The 19,669-nt window shown below is 52.4% G+C and overlaps 1 protein-coding gene across 4 annotated transcripts in view; it reads right to left on the bottom strand.

Annotated features, from left to right (window-relative positions):
* The window catches only part of Sh3pxd2a (SH3 and PX domains 2A), a 256,313-nt gene that overhangs the window by 112,573 nt on the left and 124,071 nt on the right, over positions 1 to 19,669 (bottom strand). For all 4 annotated transcript variants that reach the window (XM_045142193.1, XM_004659376.2, XM_045142194.1 and 1 more), the window contains one exon: positions 18,541 to 18,632. In XM_045142193.1, the coding sequence (XP_044998128.1) occupies positions 18,541 to 18,632 (92 nt within the window). The remainder of the gene's footprint in view (positions 1 to 18,540; positions 18,633 to 19,669) is intronic.

Below are 19,669 nucleotides of genomic sequence, written 5' to 3'. Positions count from 1 at the left end.
GAATCAAAAATAATACTGCTGAATTTTACATTTTATTTAATTAGGACTTCAATTCAAAGGACCCCGTTAATAGCTGACTTCTTTTTTGGACTGTCCAACAATCTAATTCAATGGCTAGCTACACTCTGACATTTTATGGCTAAGTTTGTTGGGCTCGTGTGATGGGGCAAGGGCAGAGTCTGCTACCTGGTGTCTCTGTCATTTATTTTTATTTATTTAAAAATATATTTTATTTGATACAGAGAAAGAGGCAGATACAGAGAGCGAGAATGGGCACACACCAGGGCCTTCAGCCACTGTAAACAAACTCCAGATGCATGTGCCCCCTTGTGCATCTGGCTTACGTGGTTCCTAGAGAATCGAACTAGGATCCTTTGGCTTTGCAGGCAAGTGTCTTAACCACTAAGCCATCTCACCAGACCCCTCTGTCATTTATGAAGTGAAGAGACTCATGGAACACACCTCACTGGACTGAGGGGAGAGAGTAGATGAGCCTTGCGCATGGGGTGTGGTAGCTAGGTAACAATAAGGGCAAGTGTGGACCCTCCTTCACCCTCATCTCCATGCCTGGGCCACAGAGCTGTGCCTGGTTCAATGGTTACCCTGGGGCAGGGGCTTTGGAGCGAGGTAAAATCCACAGGTAAACTGACAGACCATCTATGGCAGATGGCCAAATGTGGACAGCAAGGGGAAATTGGCCTGCGGCTGCTGGAGAGGAGTGGTTTGCGTGGCATGTGAGTGAAGTCACTTTGCCAAGGCCACAGGCCGGGTGGGTGGCAGAGCTGGGCCCTCAAATCCCACGGGAATGGCCGATCTTCTCTTTCACATTCCCTGGGAGCCGTCCCCTAGGCTCCCGGGCTGCCAGGCCTCCCGAGTACCAGGCAGCAGTGAAGGCTGAGCCTGGCTGTCCCCACCGTGGCTGGCTGCGAGGCAGACTTAATGAGGCCGTTCCACAAAGGGGCGGGCGGCCGCCACGCTCCACACAGCAGGCTCGAGGGATAGGACCCAGGGGCTCGCAGCCAAGGGCTGGTGCTGCTGGAGGAACTTGGGGAGGCTCCTCCCCGGGCCAGGGTTGCCCAGGGCAGCCGGCTGGCTTGAGTCGTGCTGGGCTCTGAGTATGAAGCGGGGAGACAGGGGCCTGCTGAGGGACCCCTGGCAGACCCGAAGGACCAACCAAACATGGGGTGAGGGGTGGCCACAAGACCCAGGTTTCAGGCCTGGCTCTATCTGAACAGGCAGCATGAACTAAGTGATGCCAGGCTTCTCCGTGCCTCAGTTTCCCTGACTGTGAAAACGCAGGATTGAGCTGGGACACACCAGCTCCAGAGCACACCTTCCTGCCTGGCCTGGCTCAGCCGTGTTCCGGTGCATACTCACTGCTCTCCCCTGGGCCAGCCAGGCTGCAACTGTGGAGAAGCTTCTGCTGCCAGGACATTAGTACAGACCCCAGGCAAACAATGTCTCTTGAGCTTCAGGAGAAACTCTGAGGTCCCAGAGCACGGATGGGGGCGCGTATGGGCCAGGTCTGGGTGCCAGTTACTACTAAAGCCCCTCCCCACCTCCAGTCAGCCCATTTGTTCTCACGGGCTGGGAATGGGAGACGAAATAACCTGTCAGCATTACCGCTTCTCTTCCCGTCGCTGACAAGAGCTCTAAAGCTGTCAGGCGTTTTCATTATCCGAGGTGCCAAGGCATGTCCTTGATGCAGATCAGCTCAGTTTATGCTCCCAACATGTCTCCATGGCAGATACTCTCTCTGTGTTTGCACATGTGTGTACGGCATGTGCATGTATGCCCAGCTGCATGTGTGTGGGAACACGTATGTACAGGAACGTGGGGGCCAGAGGACAACCTTGGGTGCTGTTCCTCAGGCCTGTCCAGACAGGTCTCTCACTGGCCTGGAGTTTGTCCACTGCTTCGGCTAGAATGGCTGGCCAGCAAGCTCCAGGGACCCTCTCGTCTCTTGCCCCCTGACATCTTACGTGAATGAAGGGGATGGAACCCAGGTCCTCAGGAGAGCAAGGCAGACACTTCACCACTGAGCTATCTCCTCAGGCCATGTGAGGCAGATTTTCTCATCCCCACTTTGCACAAGTTCACCAGGAAGCCACTCGCCAGGTGGCCTTCCCTGGATACTGGGAGTCCTGCTTCCTCTCCAAGATGCCCTGGGCTAGGGGTACCCAACACCTCCTTCCGCTCAGCTACTGTCCCCTGGGACACCCACAGTTTAGCTTCCCCGGAGGCCTGGGTCCTCCAAGCAGCTCTTCTTGAGACCCCAGCCAGCACTGACCCGGGGCCTTGAGACAGTGAGAATCTAGTCTCCGTGGACAGGTACAACCTTCCCAGCAGCAGCTCCACGCCATCGGGTCACGGAGCTCACCAGGATTGGCTGGGCACCTATGCGGTTCCGGCGCAGAGTCTCAGGATGAAATGACATAGGCCTGTTCCTTGCCTTTGGGGAGCAGAAGGTTTGCAAGAGACCAGATCCAACCAATCTGCTGAAAAGCAGCAGATTTCAGCCGGGGGACTGAAGCTGAGGCAGGAGCTCGGGAAGTGGCCCTCCCAGGTGCAGGGGCTCTTGGAAGTTGTCCTTAGCACAAGGGAGGGCCACTAATGCCTAACTCACTAAGGTCTTTTTTTTTTTTTAAAGTATTAAATTATACAGAACCAAAGGAAGGAAAATGAATACATCCATGTGGTCTGAGAGCCCATGTGGTGGGCCTGGAAGAAATGTAGAGTTAGAGGAAAGGAAGAAAGTACAAAGAGGTCCTGCCGTGTGACAGGCAGGAGGGGGTGTGCAGCCCGTGAAGGAGTAGAGGTGCGGGGGAGACTAACCAGAACCTAGAAGTTAACAAGCGATTAACCAAAAGAGCTCACCCTCCCTTGGTAAGATGTATTTGTAATCGTAGGGTAGTGGGCCCTGCCTTCTAGCTCCGGTTGTTTTGTTTTGTTTTTGTTTTTTTCGAGGTAGGGTCTCACTCCAGCTCAGGCTGACCTGGAATTCACTATGGAGTCTCAGAGTGGCCTCGAACTCACAGCGATCCTCCTACCTCTGCCTCCCTAGTGCTGGGATTAAAGGCATGCGCCACCATGCCTGGTGTATTTTTATTTATTTATTTGACGGCGAGAGTCAGAGAGATTGAGAGAGAGAGACAGAGAGAGAATGTGTGTGCCAGGGCCTCTAGCCACAGCAAATGAACTCCAGATGCATGTGCCCCCTTGTGCAGCTGGCTTACGTGGGCACTGGGGAATCAAACCCAGATTCTTAGGCTTTGCAGGCCAACGCAAAACGTCTTTTGGGAACTTCCTCTGGCAGCTGTTTGATTGTAGCTGGAGGAGGCATCAAGGGTGCATGAATGTCCTGTACCCCTGTGCTGGGCCAGGCAAGCCTGCAGCCAGTGCTGCCCCCACCACCCCACCAGAGGAAGTTACTGGAAACATATTTCTCTGGCTGCCTCCCTCACTCTCTCCCTCACTGGGATCTGCTTATAGCACTTCCCAAACAAACTGCTTGAACTGGGCAAGACAGATTCTGAATCAAGTCATCCATCTCTCCTGGGATTATTTTATGCCTCAAGACGTATTAAGTAACATGTACCCTGTCTATCCAACAAGATACTCATAGGCAGGCCAGGGCCCAATGCGCAATGCCCAACGGGGTCAGTGTGGGAGCAACACACCCCTCGTTCTCAGGCTTCCTAGGCATCTGCCTGCAGTGGCACAGTTCCCCAAGGTCCCCGAGCAAATGGGAGCCCTTCATTTGGGGTACAGCCAGCTTCCAGCCTTAAACTTGACCTATCTGGCTTACAGGCCCCACATGCTCCAACCAGAGCCTGCTTCTGCTACACGGAGTCAACCCTGACCGCAGCGGGGCTCCTGCCTCCTGGCCAAGCAGAGCAGCGCCTTCCTTCCCACCCAGTGGCCAGGCTCCACTCAAGTCTACTATGGCACCTGGGCTTCAGGGTGCCCTACCATACACAACGGTGCACCAAGCCAGGGAGGTGCCCTAGAAAAAGACTAGAAAGTTCCAAGAGCCAAAAAGAGCACTAGACTTTGAACACAAAAACAAAACCGAGATCTGCAACTGGGGAGACTGCTCAGTTGGTAAAGAGCTCCTGAGGACCAAATTCAATCCCCAAAATCCCAGGTTAAAAAGAAAAGCCAGGCCGGGTGTAGAGGCGGCGCACGCCTTCAATCCCAGCACTCGGGAGGCAGGAGTAGAAGGATCGCCCAGAGAGTTTGAGGCCACCCTGAGATTGCACAGTGAATTCCAGGTCAGCCTGGGCTAGAGTGAGACCCTACCTTGAGAAAACAAAACAAAACATAAAGAAAGAAAAGGACGAAAGGAAAGAAGGAACAGCCAGGTGTGGTTGTGCATTCTTGGAATCCCAGCAATGGAAAGACAGAGACAGGCAGATCTCTGGGGCTGACTGACCAGCCAGACTAGCCTACTTGGCAAGTTCCAGGCCAGTGAGAAATCCTATTTCCAAATAGTGGGCGGGGGGGGGGGGGTTGTCACCTGAAGAATGGAAGAAGTATCACCGTGGCCAGATCCTGGGGTCCTGCCGTAAGGTGTTACTGGGGGCGGACCTGAAGTCCAGCCTAAAGTGTGCAGAGTGCCTAAGCTCTGCCTGGGCTCCCGGTGTGTGTGTGCTTGTGGTTTTTCTCCATGTGGGTTTGGTAAAGCGGGTCAGCTTCTGCCATTACGGAACTTTAAAAAAGCCCTTCCTCATATAAATTATGTCTGGTTTGGAGGCTCGTCCCAGCAGCATGGAGCTCACTACAACAGCTTAGGTGACAAGATTCCTCCTATTCTTTTTACTAAACAGTGGGGCTGCCCAGACACCTGCAACTTGCCCTGGGGACAAGTTGAGCATCTTTGTGGCTTGGCCTCTTGAGATGGTCTTATGTGAGCCCAGGAAGTACAATACCCGGGGTTGGGAATAAGGTTCAAGGTGAGCACCTGCTGAGTCACTGCCCTCTAGCCGGGGTGGAGGGGGGGAGTCCTCTGGATAGATAGTTAGTCTCTCCTCAGCCCACCTCAGGGCATACTCTGAGCTAGTGAGCAATTTCGTATTTTTGTTTTGTTTTGTTTTGTGGGAAAAATGTTTATTTTGGCTCACAGATTCGAGGGGAAGCTTGATGATGGCAGGGGAAAATGATGGCATGAGCAGAGGGTGGACATCACCTCCTCACCTACATTAGGTGGACAAAAGCAGCAGGAGAGTGTGCCAAACATTGGCAAGGAGAAAGTAAGTGGCTATAATACCCATAAGCCCACCCCCAACAATACAAAGTGTCCATGAGGTGTTAATTCCCAAATTTCCATTAGCTGGAAATCTAGCATTCAGACCACCTAAGTTTATGGGGGATGCCAGAATCAAACCATCACATTCCGCCCCTGGCCCCCATAAACTGATAACCATCCATGATGTAAAATACAATGCATTCAGTGCATCTCTAAAAGTCCCATAGTTCTTTTTACCACCTTAATGATGTTCAAACATTCTCATATTCCAAAATCTTTTAACCTAGCCATAATAGCAAAAATCTCCCCCAAATCCACAATGGCACAGAATAAACATTCATACTACAAAACATGGCAGAGCAATTTCGTTTTTGAGACAAGGTCTCCCAAGGTAGTCCTGGCTGGCTGAAACTTACTGTGTAGCACAAGCTGGCCTCAAACTGACAATGATCCTCCTGTCTCAGCCCCCTGGGTACTGGGATCACGGATGTGCACCACCACCCCTGGCTTCTATTGAGCAATGTACGTAAAGGCCATAGCAGTGGCCAAAAACTACTACAGGGTATAGCAATTGGAGCAGGTCGTGGGTAGCATGGTGGAACAATAGAAGCTTGGAGAGAATTGAAAACTTCCCTTCAGAATCTTTTAAGGGTGGTAGAGGTGTTCTAGACCCAGATCGTGGTGATTACAACTGTAATTGTACTCATCATAAAATCTATTATAAGTTTAAGTGATTTTTAAGGGCTGGGGTTGTAGCTTAGTGGTAGAGTACTTGTCAAAAACATAGAAAAGTATATAAGGTCCTGGGTTCCATCCTTAGCATGATAGGAAGGTAAGTATGTTTCACAGCACGTAAATGGTGCATTAGTAAGGCTATGGGGGAGGGGGGCGGGGAGTCTCCCTCTGGCCTTCACCACTGCGCCGACCTCTGCCCAGCAGCCTACCAGTGGGAGCTCTGGGCTGAGCAGGGCATGAAGCCACGGTATCCTGGGCTGTGGGCTTTCTCAGGTTATGGCCAGCTGAGAGGGCTGGATTCCCTTTAGGAGACCCCCTAGGTAGGAGCCAGGGAGATAGTTCAGTGGGCAAAGTGCTTGTGGTGCCTTGGTTTCCACCACTAGAACACAAGCAAAATACCAAGGCGTGGTGCTATGCATCTGTAATCCCAGCACTGGGGAGGCAGAGACAGATTCCCCAAGGCTCACTGGTTAGGCCAATCTAGCTGAATTGGTGAATTCTAGTCCTGAGACTTTGTGTCACGTAATCAAAATTAAGAATCAGGTGGAGGGCAATGAAGGAAGCCATTTTAAAATTTTATTTATTTATTTATTTGAGAGCAACAGACACAGAGAGAAAGACAGATAGAGGGAGAGAGAGAGAATGGGCGCGCCAGGGCTTCCAGCCTCTGCAAACGAACTCCAGACGCGTGCGCCCCCTTGTGCATCTGGCTAACGCGGGACCTGGGGAACTGAGCCTTGAACCGGGGTCCTTAGGCTTCACAGGCAAGCACTTAACCGCTAAGCCATCTCTGCAGCCCAGGAAGCCATTTTATATCAACCTCTAGCCTCCACCACACATGTGCCCCCACATATACACGTGCCCTCACACACATATGAATATGCATACATATACCAAATACACATATGCAAAATAACAAACACTAGATCAGTTGATGGAAAGTGCCATCAAATGAATCTACAGCGACCCCCGCCCCGAAACACACCAATAACTACAGTAACCAGAAGTCCCGATTCAACGTCCTGCTCTTTGTCAGATGAACGTACTACATTGAAATTCTGAACACGCCATATTGAAATTTAAAGCCACGAACCCTGGAATGGCTCAAGTGTTCTCTAGACACCCTATGTGTTGGATGAAGTGTAGAGTTTGTTGGATGGGCTGTGGCTGTAACCAGCAAACCAGCAGTGCTTCCTCCCTTTTTTTTTGAGGTAGGGTCTCAACTTGCTGTAGCCCAGGCTGACCAAGAATTCACTATGTAGCCTCAGAGTGACCTTGAACTCATGGTGACCCTCCTACCTCTGCCTCTGGAGTGCTTGGGTTAAAAAGCCTTGTGCCTCAAAGCCAGGGTAAGCTTTTTCATCTGTAGAAAGAAGGGATCACGGGCCTCCAGGAGACTTCGACAAAATGATGTAATAATCAGTGCTAACACCAGGTGGCGTGAGATGCACATAGATTCCCTGAACTGAGGGACGTGGACTCCAAGAGCATCCCAAAGTTAGGGTAGTGCTGAAATTCCAAGAACCTTACAGGCCAGGTGGGAGGGAGAAGGGGTCACGGGACTTCCATGCTTGGCCCTTGTCCTGGGATTGTGCTGTTTTCCTGTTCCCGTAGCCATCAACCGCACTCTAGACCTGAGTTGTTGCACACTTGGACCATTGCGATGGCCACCTGGTTTTGATAGGACCCCAGGATGTCAGAGCCAGGGGGAACCTGGAGTCTTCAGGTTCTTCTCCTCACCTGCTGCTAACATAAAAATGTAGCCTTGCACCCATCTCTCTCAGAATAAGGCCTAACTCTTACTTTCTAACTCTTTCTTTTTTAAAAAATATTTTTATTTATTTATTTGAGAGAGGGAAAGAGACAGAGAGAGACAGAGAGAATGGGTGTGCCAGGGCTTCCAGCCACTGCAAACGAACTCCAGATGCGTGCGCCACCTTGTGCATCTGGCTTACGTGGGTCCTGGGGAATCGAACCGAGCTCCTTTGGCTTTGCAGGCAAGCGCCTTAACTGCTAAGCCAAGCTCTCCAACCCCTAACTCTTACTTTCTAGAGACAGAATGTCTCTCCTAAAATCTGCTGTAGTCTCAGGGACTGCCTCTTGGCCTGGGTGACTCTTCTGCTACCTGTGCTGAGTAGCTGGCTTTGTGTTAGTCTCAGCTTAAGTGTTCCCTCCTTGGTGAGGGTCCTGGCTGGCCCGTGGCTGCAATGGCCCTGTACCTAGCTTCTCAGCACTCGTTCCATCCCTGGCCTCCCCACTGGAGCAGCAGCTGTCATTGTTATCAGCAATAAATAGAGGCTTTGGGGGCTTAAACAACACCAGGGGCCACGGGAGCTCAGGAAGAACCAGAGTTCGCGTCTGCATGCCCTGTAATGCTCCGCTGCCTTCCACAGGGGTGAGCCAGTCCCCTTCACAGTCTTCAGACCAAGACTTCCTTTGATGAAGACTGAGCGGGGTCCTCGGTTATGACCACTGGCCTCACCAATAAGTGACTGAATGACTGAGAGCTTCCTGCCTGGTGCCAACAGACAGACCTGTTCCTGTGGTCTCAGATACAGTCCAGGTACTGGGGGACAGTTATAGGGAGAGCAGTCACAAAGCTGCAGGATCTCATCAATAGCACTGAGACTTCAGTCTCAGCAGGGCCTCACCTGTCCTTGGACATTTGGGGATACCTGGGCATCGGGCTTAAGACAGTAGGCATGTGGGGATCATGGGCCCCTGTACCCCCTTAACCTTTACTGGGGCTAAGGTTTCACGGAAAGCACAGCCTGAAAAAATAACAGGGTCTCAGGTCACCTCTGTGCCAGGATATCCCCCACTCAGCCAATACAGTCACCATACCCCTGCTTGGGGGAGCTGGAAACCCTGTGCCAGCCCTGAGAGCACAATATTCTCTCCCTGCAGGGAGCCTCACTGGCCTTTGTAAGAGCTGAGGCCAGACAACTTTTTTTTAAAAATTTATTTTTATTTATTTATTTGACAGAGAAAGACTGTATGGGAGAGAGAGTGAGAGACAGATAGACAGACTGACAGAGAATGGGCGCACCAGAGCCTCCAGCCACCGCAAACGAACTCCAGATGTGTGCGTCCCCTTGTGCATCTGGCTAACATGGGTCCTGAGGAAATCGAACCTGGGTCCTTTGGCTTTGCAGGTAAATGCCTTAACCACTAAGTCATCCCTCCAGCCCTTTTTTTTTTTTTTTGGTTTTGGTTTTTTGAGGTAGGGTCTTACTCTAGTTCAGGCTGACCTAGAATTCACTCTATATTCTCAGGGTGGCCTCGAACTCACTGTGATCCTCCTACCTCTGCCTCCCGAGTGCTGGGATTAAAGGTGTGCACCACCACGCCCAGCAAGACAGGCAGCTTTGAATTCTCTTCTCTCCAGCTCGCCCATCTAGCATGATGGTCAAACCTACAGAAGACCTTGTTTCCCAGAGCTGACCCCCCTTTTCAAGTGAGGTAAACATACTTCCCATGGACACCTTCACGCCACTTGCCCACCCTGCGGCAGGGCTTACTTACATTACGTTCTGGGTCCTTCCTCCCTTGACTGCCCTCAGCCCCGTGCCAGTGGGCCCGCTGGCTCTCTTGCCCGTCAGAATGAAGAGACGTTTTGTGTAGTGGCTACAGCAGGGGGTGCGGTCTGCATCCCTGGCCAGGTGGATGTTGACGGATAGGTGGAGCTGTCCAGCTGAGGGTTCGGCCAGGATTCAGTCTCTATCTACCGTAGTTCCCAATCCACAGGACCGGGATATGGGATGCCCTGGAGTTGCCAATAGTTTGTGGGGTTCCTGATTCGGGCAGTGCCACCGCACAGTCCGGGCTAGCCTGAAGGATGATCCCTGTCACCAGACAGACCCAATTCCATTCTCCTGTTCACGTCTCAGTCACCTGGCAGGAGTGCTGTGAGCTCCTGTCCTGGTAGGAGGTATCGTTGGCCCTGTGCACGGATGGGGAAACTGAGGTGTACAGAGAAGCGATTCACTCAAGGCCACGGCAGACCTGGGTGTTTCTGTCTGCAGTTTGACTCAATTCAAGACTTCAACCTCATGGTAGCCTTGGGTTCATCGGCCTATGCAGTCCCTGGCAGACAGCGGGTGCTCGGTAAATACCCATGAGTGAAGGAAGACTGCAAGAGAGACTGCCCGGCACCTCCCGTTTGTGTGCCAGGGAAAGGCAGGAAGAAGGGGCAGTGATTCAGCACCCAGGAAGTGCTCCACGTGTCTGTGCACATCCAAGTTAGGACCGTGTAACTTACCAAGCAGGAAGGGGCCGCGCATCAGCCCAACACCATCAGGCTCTCACTGCTGGCCATGGCACAGCCTGGACTCTAAGCCAAGAGTCAACAGTCCACCACAGACAATAACCATCAGCTCAGACAAGCTGCCTCCGTGCCTTCTGAGCAGACCTGGGATTCCACCAGGCCCGAGGGTGTAGGGCACCTGCAGTAGCCGCTTCAGACGTCCACTAAGTGCCACAACAGCCTTAACGTGTCCTCAGGCTGGTATCCCTCCTGTCCTAGGCCCTGTTTTCACAGGGATGGGGGGATAGCCACAAGCTGCCTCCTCCCAGCCAGTCCTGGGTGAGCTACCACCTCCAAGAGGGAAATGGGAGCGTGGTGGGGCCTCTGCAGGGGAGTCCAGTTTCCTGAGTCTGATTGTATCCCTTCTCCCTTCTCCAAACTGCTGCCTACCTACTGCGTGCCTTCTACTACCCGGGAAAACCTTGTTTCTGTCCACCAAGCCAGCCCCTTGGTCCCCCAAACCACCTTGTTCCTGTCCCCATCCCCAGTGTCTGAACCCATCCAACCTCCTCCTAGGACAGCCCCTGTCTGCCTACCCCTGTATTCCCAGGACACTGGTGCAGAGAGGCTCAAGGGGGTGCCAGGAGGTCGGGGGCGGGGGAGGGGACGCTCTACCTTACAAAGAGCAAGTGGCGACACTTAAAAGCCCCCTGAACCAGAGGAGACCAGAACCTTTGGGGTAAGCTGGGACAAGACGGTTTTGATTTGACCAGACCCCACTGCCTCCAACTCTGGGTCCCCCTGAACATTGGAGCATTGTTCTGGGCCACAACAGAGGGTGGCTCTGTGGCCCTGAGGCTGAAGAACAAAAACCAGTTTAGCAGGGCTCTGCCCCTCCCATGCAATTTCAAGAATTTCATCAGGATCCTGGCAGGCTTGGGCAGAAAGGAACAAGCTGAGGGGACAGGCTGAGGAGCCGAAGGAGACCCCGCCCGACAGCCTGCCGTGGGCACCGCTAAGAGCCCCTGGGATTGGGCTTAAGAGACAGCCATGGGAACCCCAGGGGCAGTGGGCTGACAGCAGTCCCTACACTTGGTGACAAGAGGAAAGCAGCTCTCAGCCTCTGTTTACGGTCTGGGTGTGGAAGCAACACATGCATTTGTGCCTCTACCCAGGCTTCAGCTGAGGGCAGAGGCTAGCAGTGGTAACAGAAGGCTGGAAGCCCAGGAGATGGGCAGCGCCTCTCCCGCTCTCTGCTGTGTCGGCCCCTCTTCCTCGGGCCTGTGGCAATAAGGGCACCAAACCTGAGCCTCGGGCAATGCTGTCTGGGTGCCCGATTTGCCTAGGCACTCCCTATGCCTTTTGTTCCCCCTATGCCTTTTTTAAAAAAATATTTTATTTATATTTATTTGACAAAGAAGGAGAGAAAGTGGGCGTGCCCGGGCCTCCAGTCATTGCAAACAAACTCCAGACGTATGTGCCCCCTTGTGCATCTGGCTAAGTGGGTCCTGGGGAATCGAACCGGGGTCCTTTGGTTTTGCAGGCAAATGCCTTAACCGCTAAGCCATCCCTCCAGCCCTCCCTATGTCTTAAAGTGTCACCCTCACAACAGTCCTTGAAAGCAGGAACTGTTGTTATCCCTACTCTCAACAACTAAGGACAATGAGGCACGGGTGACTTGTGCCACTTGAGCAAGGAAAGGGGCAGAGCCGGTGTCTGAATCCCGAAGCTTCCCAACAGCAGGGGGGCAGCTCCGTGCTATTCAGTGGCCCTGGCACTGGTTTGGCCTAGTCAGCCAACAACCACCAAGGCCCTAGATACAGAGTTGTGAGCCCTGTGGTGGGGAGACCCTAAGCCTGTGGGTATACGCAAACGTGGTGGTCAGCGCCACTCTTGAAGTGGAGGGTGGGGGGGGAGAATGCTGTCCCAGGTGGCTGGGACGAGGGGGGCACTGCCACTGCTGGGTGGACAGCGGAGCATGGCACTGGCTGGAGCCAGCATGGTGCCAAGAACAGGGAGTGGCGCCGGGCCAGGAGGCCACAGACGCGACGGCCCCTGGCGCACATCTGCCTCCATCGAGAACGCGCTTCCTCCTTGGAGTCCCGACCGGGCTCCCAGCTCCTCTGAGAACCCTACGCTTACGAGTGCTGCTAGGTAAGCATGTAGTATTCAACACCGAGGAAACTTCTGGGTCACACGATGGGGTGCTGTCAGGACAGCTCTCGTTTACCATCACAGACACCCACACAGAACAGCCACGTCTGGGCCGGGGGAGGGGGGGTATCAGGACACAGAGTACTCGCTCCTGGGAGGTGATGCTTGGCTCCTCAGACTGACGGCCACACAGGGGTTTTGGGGGGAGTTCAAACAGACCAAGGCGAGGGGCACTGAGTCAGTGCAAGCAGGCCACACTTAAGGGGTGATGGAGCATGGCACATGACTGTGCCCTGTAGCTAGCAGGCTCATCTTGGTTTCCAGAATGAACTCTCAACCCTCTGTGTACCTGTCCTGGACTGAACTCCCTCCAAGGCTAGCTTTATCTCTACGCTCTCCTCACCCTAGGCACCATGGGGTGACCCCCCCCCCCCAGAGCCCACACAGACAGACCAAGAAGCCCCGCTGCCAGCTTCTCTTGCCCACTGACCCTTTGAGGCCACAAAGAATCCAGCCCGGGTAAGAGGGGCCTGACGGGGGGCTGCTGAGGTAGCAGACACGGGCTCCAGAGCTGCCCCCTCCATGTCCCAGCTGCGCAGCCTGGGGCAAGTCACGTGAGGACCAGGAATTTAGTGTCACCGTGTCTGAAGCCTGGATGGCAGAACTGTCCTCAGGTGCTCTGAGATGTGAGCAATATAACGTCATGGGGGGCACAGTCAGGCAGACATCGCTTTCTCTTTCTGCTCCTCTCTTTTCCCACAGGATAGTCACACAAGAACACTTATGCATATGCACATGCATGCACATGTGCATACATACACGTGTGTGGTAGACACACACACACACACACACACACACACACACACACACACACTTTTGTTTGCTGGTGTTCTAAGCACACAGCTATAAATGGAGTGTTCGCGTTCCCTGTCAAACTCAGTACGATGGCATTAGGAGGTGGGGTTTTTTTGTGGGGGTCAAGCCATGAGAGGGGATTTCCTCATAGATAGGATCAGAATCTTACAGAAGGCCCCACAGAATGAAAACGGCCATCTATAAAGCAGGAGGCATCCTCACCTGACACTGAATTTGCCGATGCCTCAATCTGGAACTTCCAGCTTCCAGAACTGAGATGCCACGCAGGCTATGGTATTCTGCTCTAACAGCTCAAGCAGATAAACATACACACCATCCCCCAAATGAAACAAACACGGGCTGGAGAGATGGCTTAGCAGTTAAGGCACTTGCCTGCGAAGCCTAAGGACCCAAGTTCGATTCTCCAGGTCCCACATAAGCCAGATGCACATGATACCACATGCATCTGGAGTTTGTTTGCAGTGGCAAGAGGCCCTGGGGCGCCCATTCTCACTTTTCTCTTTCTCTTCCCCTGCCCCCCTCTCTATCTGTCTCTAATAAATAAAATAAAATCTTAAAAAAAAAAAAAAAGAAACAAAGCCTGAGGTCGGTCTCCATTCACTCTGGCTGGGGAGATCTGCTAAGGAAGCTGCTAAACTTTAGGAGGGGCAGCTGAGAGATGGGTTAGGCTGTGTTCAAAGAAAACCTGGGGGCTAGGACCATAGCTCAGTGGAGGGCATATGACCTGAATTCAGATCCCTAGAACCCGTGCCTGTGGCAAGAGGGAGGCAGAGACAAGAGAATCCCTATGTAGACCAGCTATGCCCACATTCACACACACATAATGACTAATTAAAAAAAAAAAACTTTTTATGTTATTTGTTAGAGAGGCGTAGATAAGGAGGGACACTGAATTGGCATGCCAGGGTCTTCAGCCACTGCAAACAAATTCCAGACACCTGTGCCACCTTATGTGGCTGGCATATGTGGGTCCTGGGGAATCGAAGCTGGGTTGTTTGGTTTTTGTAGGTAAGCAACTTAACCGCTAAGACACCTCTCCAGCCCAATTATCATTTTTTTAAAACTTGCAAAAACAGACAAACAAACACCAACAACAAAAACCTAAGTCCAGAGCCAGCCTGCACAGGTATACATCTCTGACCGAACACTTTCTAGCTGAGCGACCTTAGGTGAGCCTTATTCTCCTTGCTAACACCATGTCATAGCCAAATCTGCCGTTTGAGACTATACTGGGGGCTGAATGACACCAGTCACTGTCCTGAGTGCTGGGGATTCAGCTGTGAACAGGACAGGTGAAGGTCCTCCTCTCCTGGAGCCTGTGATCCAGTGGGAGGGACCAACAATAAAGAGCAAGAAAGACAGGCAGCCCATTTCGCCACTATAACAAATAGCTTATACCAGGTGACTTATTAATATCAGAAATTCATCACTCACTGTTCGGGAGAAAGATACCAGCAGATCTGGTCTCTGGAGCAGGCCTGTTCCTCAGAATGCACATTCTAGCAGTGTCTTCACGTGGCTAGAGGGCCCCCCTTTATTTTTCATTATTTATCTATTTATTTATTTATGGTTTCTTGAGGTAGGATTTCACTCTAGCTCAGGCTGACCTTGAACTCATGGTGAGCCTCCTACTTCTGCCTCCTGAGTGCTGGGATTAAAGGCATGCACCACCATGGCCGGCTTTGAAGCCCCTTTTGTATGGGCACAAATCCCATTTGCTGCTCTGTGCCAAGCCCATCAAGGGCATGCAGAAGAGCACCTTCCTGTGCTGGGCCACCACTGGTCTTGAAGGGTAACAGCCAGCAGCCCCAGAGGGGTCAGCTCTTTCTACCCGTAGCAGTCAGCTAAGGGACCGAAGGCTGCTGCCCATCTCCCCCACGTCTCGGCTGTCCAGATCTCGTGTTCCCTGTAGGATGGTAAAGCAAGGTAATGCCCCAGCCCTGTGAAATCTCAAGAACCCCCGTAGCACTGCATTTGAAAGAGGCCTAGGTTGTTGGCAAAATTCCAATGAAATCCATAGGCTTTGATAATTTGATAGGCCACACTACTTTTGCCCCAGAGTCAAAATACTGTTACATGATCCATGTACATGATCCAAGACAGGAGAGGGGGGCACGCACTGTGGCTTGGGAAAGTGCAAGCAGCCTCGGAGGCCGGGGCTGGTACTTGGCTGATATATCACCAGGCCGTCAGCCCAGAGTCACATAAGGCTGGCTGGCCTGCCTGCTTGCTTGCCTGCTTTCTTTCTTTTTCTTTTTGGCTTTTTGAGGTAGGGTCTCGCTCTAGCCCAGGCTGACCTGGAATTCACTCTGGAGTCCCAAACTGGCCTCAGACTCACGGTGCTCCTCCTGCCTCTGCCCCCGTGTGTTGGGATTAAAGACGTGCGCCACCACGCCTGGCTTTTGTAAGGCTCTTTCATAAAGGGAACACGGCAGGTCTCAGAGGCAGCACAGAGACGGGCCAAGGCCAGGCCCAGGGAAGGAGGACCTCTGGTGAACTCTGCCCACATCCTGCCATGCTTGCCAGGATGCGCATCTGTCATGGGCCTGGGGGAATTCCTGTTCTCAGACTCATCTCTTTACCAGTTCTGTGGTGGTCTCATCCAGATGCCGGTGCCACCTCAGGAGAGAGTCCCCTAACCTCTGTTACCATGGTAACTGACAGGCCAAATACTTCCCAACTTGCCCCTGCAAGAGTCCGCAGGGCAGGGCATTCACTGAGTCACAGTCCTTTCTGTTCCCAGCATTCTTCCGACAGCAGTGTGAGTACTTAAAACAGGCCGGGAGCCCTGGCTGGATTATCTCAGTGAGCTCCCTTGCCCACCACTCACCCAGCATGATTTTGTTCTGAGGAAGGCGAAACAGAATTCTAGAAGTACACAAATGGTCAGAGGTCGAAGAGCCTTGCCAGGCGTGGTGGTGCACGCCTCTAATCCTAGCACTAGGGAGACAGAGGTAGGAGGATTGCTGTGAGTTTGAGGCCAGCCTAGGATTACAGAGTAAGTTAGAAGTCAGCCTGGGTGGGGTTGGAGAGATGGCTCAGCAGTTAAGGTGCTTGTTTACAAAGCCTAATGACCCAGGTTCGATTCTCTAGTACCTGCATAAAGCTCGATGCGCAAAGTGGCACATGCATCTGGAGTTTGTTTACAGCAGCTGGAGGTCCTGGAGTGCCCATTCTCTCTGTTTGTTTCTCTCCTCTCTACCTCTCTCTGCTTACAAATAAATAAATATTTTTTTAAAAAATGCCGAGCATGGTGGTGCATGCTTCTAATCCCAGCACTCAGGAAGCAGAGGTAGGAGGATCGCTGTGAGTTCGATCAACCATGAGATTACATAGTGAATTCCATGTCAGCCTGGGCTAGAGTGAGACCCTACCTCAAAAAAAAAAAAAAAAAAAAAAAAAGTCAGCCTGGGCTACAGTGAGACCCTACCTAAAACAAACTAACTAACTAAAAAATCAAAGAGAGGGAATTACCATGGGATATATTTTATAATCATGGAAAATGTTAATAAAAATTTAAAATAAAAAATAAAAAATCAAAGAGCCTTAAAAATAATAGTAACTGACCCCAAAATGTGGCCCTGTACCGTCATCCTCACTCCCTGGGCAGCACATAGAGACGGGACACAGCAACCCTACATCGACGTGTAGATCCACACGTGATACAGGGTCCACCCATTTCGCTGCCTGGCAGAGTGGGGGGCTGGAGCGGCAGTCAAAGGCGGAGCTCGCTGCTTTTGTGTGTCTGCTGGCCACTTCAACCACCAATGACCCCCCCCAATCCCCTGCAGCCTCCGGGAACCCCATCATGGCATTCCAATGACCAATCGCTCTCCCTCTCCTGTGCAGCATCAGGTCGGGGCCAGGGTTGTGGATGCCCCGAGGGAGCAAAGAAGCTATGGGCAGGAGCGTGGAGCAGGGAAACAGAGAGGAACAGAAGCCCGGCAGGCCCCAAGCGTGAGGCAGCCTGGAGGGGAGTGTGGGCCTGTCTGGAACCCAAAGCTGCAGCCGGCCTCCTTGTCTGCCATATGAAATGGGAACAGCCTGTGATCCCCAGAACAAGCCTCTCTTATCTCTTGTTGCTAAGTTTCACCAAACGCTGTGGGGGCGGCACAGATAGATATCCCCCGCCACCGTGCCCACCTACGGATGGCCAAGGGAGGCACGTGGGAAAGCCACACAGGTGATGCGCCCTCAAAACCTTAGCCTCTGTGGCTTTTCCTCCTCTGCGGTGGCAACGATGGATGGAGCCGGTCTTTGCTGGGCTCAGGGAGCCTTTGAGCTATGTTAGTGTTTCTTCCTCTCTTAGAGAGCCCAGACTGACCTGAAACTCACTCTGTGGTTCAGGCTAGCCTTGAACTTACAGTGGATCTCCTACCTCAGCCTCCTGAGTGCTGCAATTATGTGCACGAGCCATCATGCCTGATGGAGCCCAGACCATTTCAAGCTTTTAGTTTTACAGCATGAAGAAAAAGAGAGAGGTCCCTTTGGGTAGGATAGGACCCGTCATAGATGGGTATACAGGCCGTGCACTCGACAGGCTCTGTGAGCACCATTCCCGGAGCACGGGCTGGAAGGTGCCCCTGGAGTTACACAACACACCTTGCCTCGCTCACCTTTTCCAAACAAGTCCCTGGTCCCGTTATTTCCTTTCTACCCAGTACTCATTCCCCCTGCTTCTCTCTCAGCCATCCTGGTACTTTGACTCTATGAGAACCTGCCGTGGGACTGAGGGTGAGGGAACGGTTCTGAGGAGACAGGTGGCTGCTGGGATGGGCTTTGGTCACACGTGGGGAACCAGACCCACAGCAACCTGACTCCAGAGTGGAAAAGAGCTCACTAGGTCCCCCCTTGCTCTCTGAGCATGGAAACAACAGCCAGTGCTGGGCCACCAGGAACCGGGGGCTTGAGTTCAAGTCTACCCACTACATCCTTGACCCTATGGCTTTGGGAATACACCTACGTCACTGGGCCACAGTTTCCCATTCTGGACAGTCAGTGCCAACTGCAACACGTTAACAGATGAAAGCAACCGGGAAGCCTGTGGTCGTCCAGTTGCATGGCACCAGGGCCTGTATTTAGCTGGGAGCTGAACAGCAGCACAGCTTTCTAATTTCTTGTTTACTTGCTCTGTAACAGCCCTGAACTGTGAGTCTGCAGGAACACCTGCTCCCCACATGGAGATGCACTCTCGCTGGCCAGCATGCTCAGTCCCCCCAGTGGCCTGGGCTTTAGCCCACACTTTCCGAGCACACGGGGTGAGGCAGGAGCCACTACTCACTCTTTTGGGGGGTTGACATCCTCGGGTCGGGCCTCGAAGAACCGAAAGACTTCATCGCACTGTGAAATGTGGGGAGGCAACCGGACCAACGCCTGAGGAAAGACAGGAAGAGAGGATGTTTGGTACAATGACCCGGTTGAGATCAGCTTGATCAGTAAGGGACAGGGCAGAGGAAAGCTCGGGGACCGTGCACAGCCAGCCACTCAACAGAGACCTCATCAGCTTATCAACCAGACAAGTGATGAAACAATTTCAAGCCCCTAATCCCTCCGTGGGAGGTACAGGCAGAAGGACCAGGAGCTCAAGGTCATCCTTAGCTACACATTTTCAAGACAGTCTAGGTTTCATAAGACTGTCTCAAAATAAAAATAAAAAAAAATACAGAGCTGGAGCAATGGCTTAGTGGTTAAGGTGCTGCCTGCAAAGCCTAAGGACCCAGGTTCAATTCCCCAGTACCCACGTAAACCAGATGCACATGGTGGCATATGCATCTGAATTTCATCTGCAGTGGCTGGAGGCCCTACTGTGCCAACTCTAATTCTGTCTAAAATTTTTAAAAAGGCATAAAATACAAAATACAAAACAACAACAACAACAACAAAAAAACGACGACCAACCAACATCCAGGAGATGGGGTGAGGGAATAGGGTGTGGTTGACATACACCTGTAATCCCAGCCCTTGGGAGGCAGAGGCAGGAAGATCACCAGAAGTTTGTGGCTAGCTAGAGCTACTTAACAAGACCTTATCTCAAAACCTGCAAAACAAGAACCACAAACCTAACGAGCCAACTAATCAACCACCTGATCGACCAGCCAATGAATACATCCAGTCAACCAAATCACCAATAATCCTAAACACCCAGCCAACCGAGCAAGACACAGTGACCACCGAGCCCGGGTCTTAGGCCCTCAGAGCTGCTCATTCCTTAGGAGCCCCGAAGGAACTTCCTCCCGCCCACAGAACAGGTCCCCAGCCTTAACCCAACGAGAGCTAACCCTACCAGCCTTCAGGGGTGCCACATCGTCACCTTCCCTAGGCGCCGACTGCACAATCATAGTGACAGGCTGACAGCAGCTACCAAGGACAGTAGAGTGCCATGACAGTCAGAGAGGGCCTCAGAAGACAGG

This window comes from Jaculus jaculus, chromosome 1 (assembly GCF_020740685.1).
Source record: "Jaculus jaculus isolate mJacJac1 chromosome 1, mJacJac1.mat.Y.cur, whole genome shotgun sequence".
NCBI lineage: Eukaryota > Metazoa > Chordata > Mammalia > Rodentia > Dipodidae > Jaculus > Jaculus jaculus.
The sequence above is the reverse complement of the archived record's forward strand: the minus strand, read 5'-3'. Positions and strand labels throughout refer to the sequence as shown.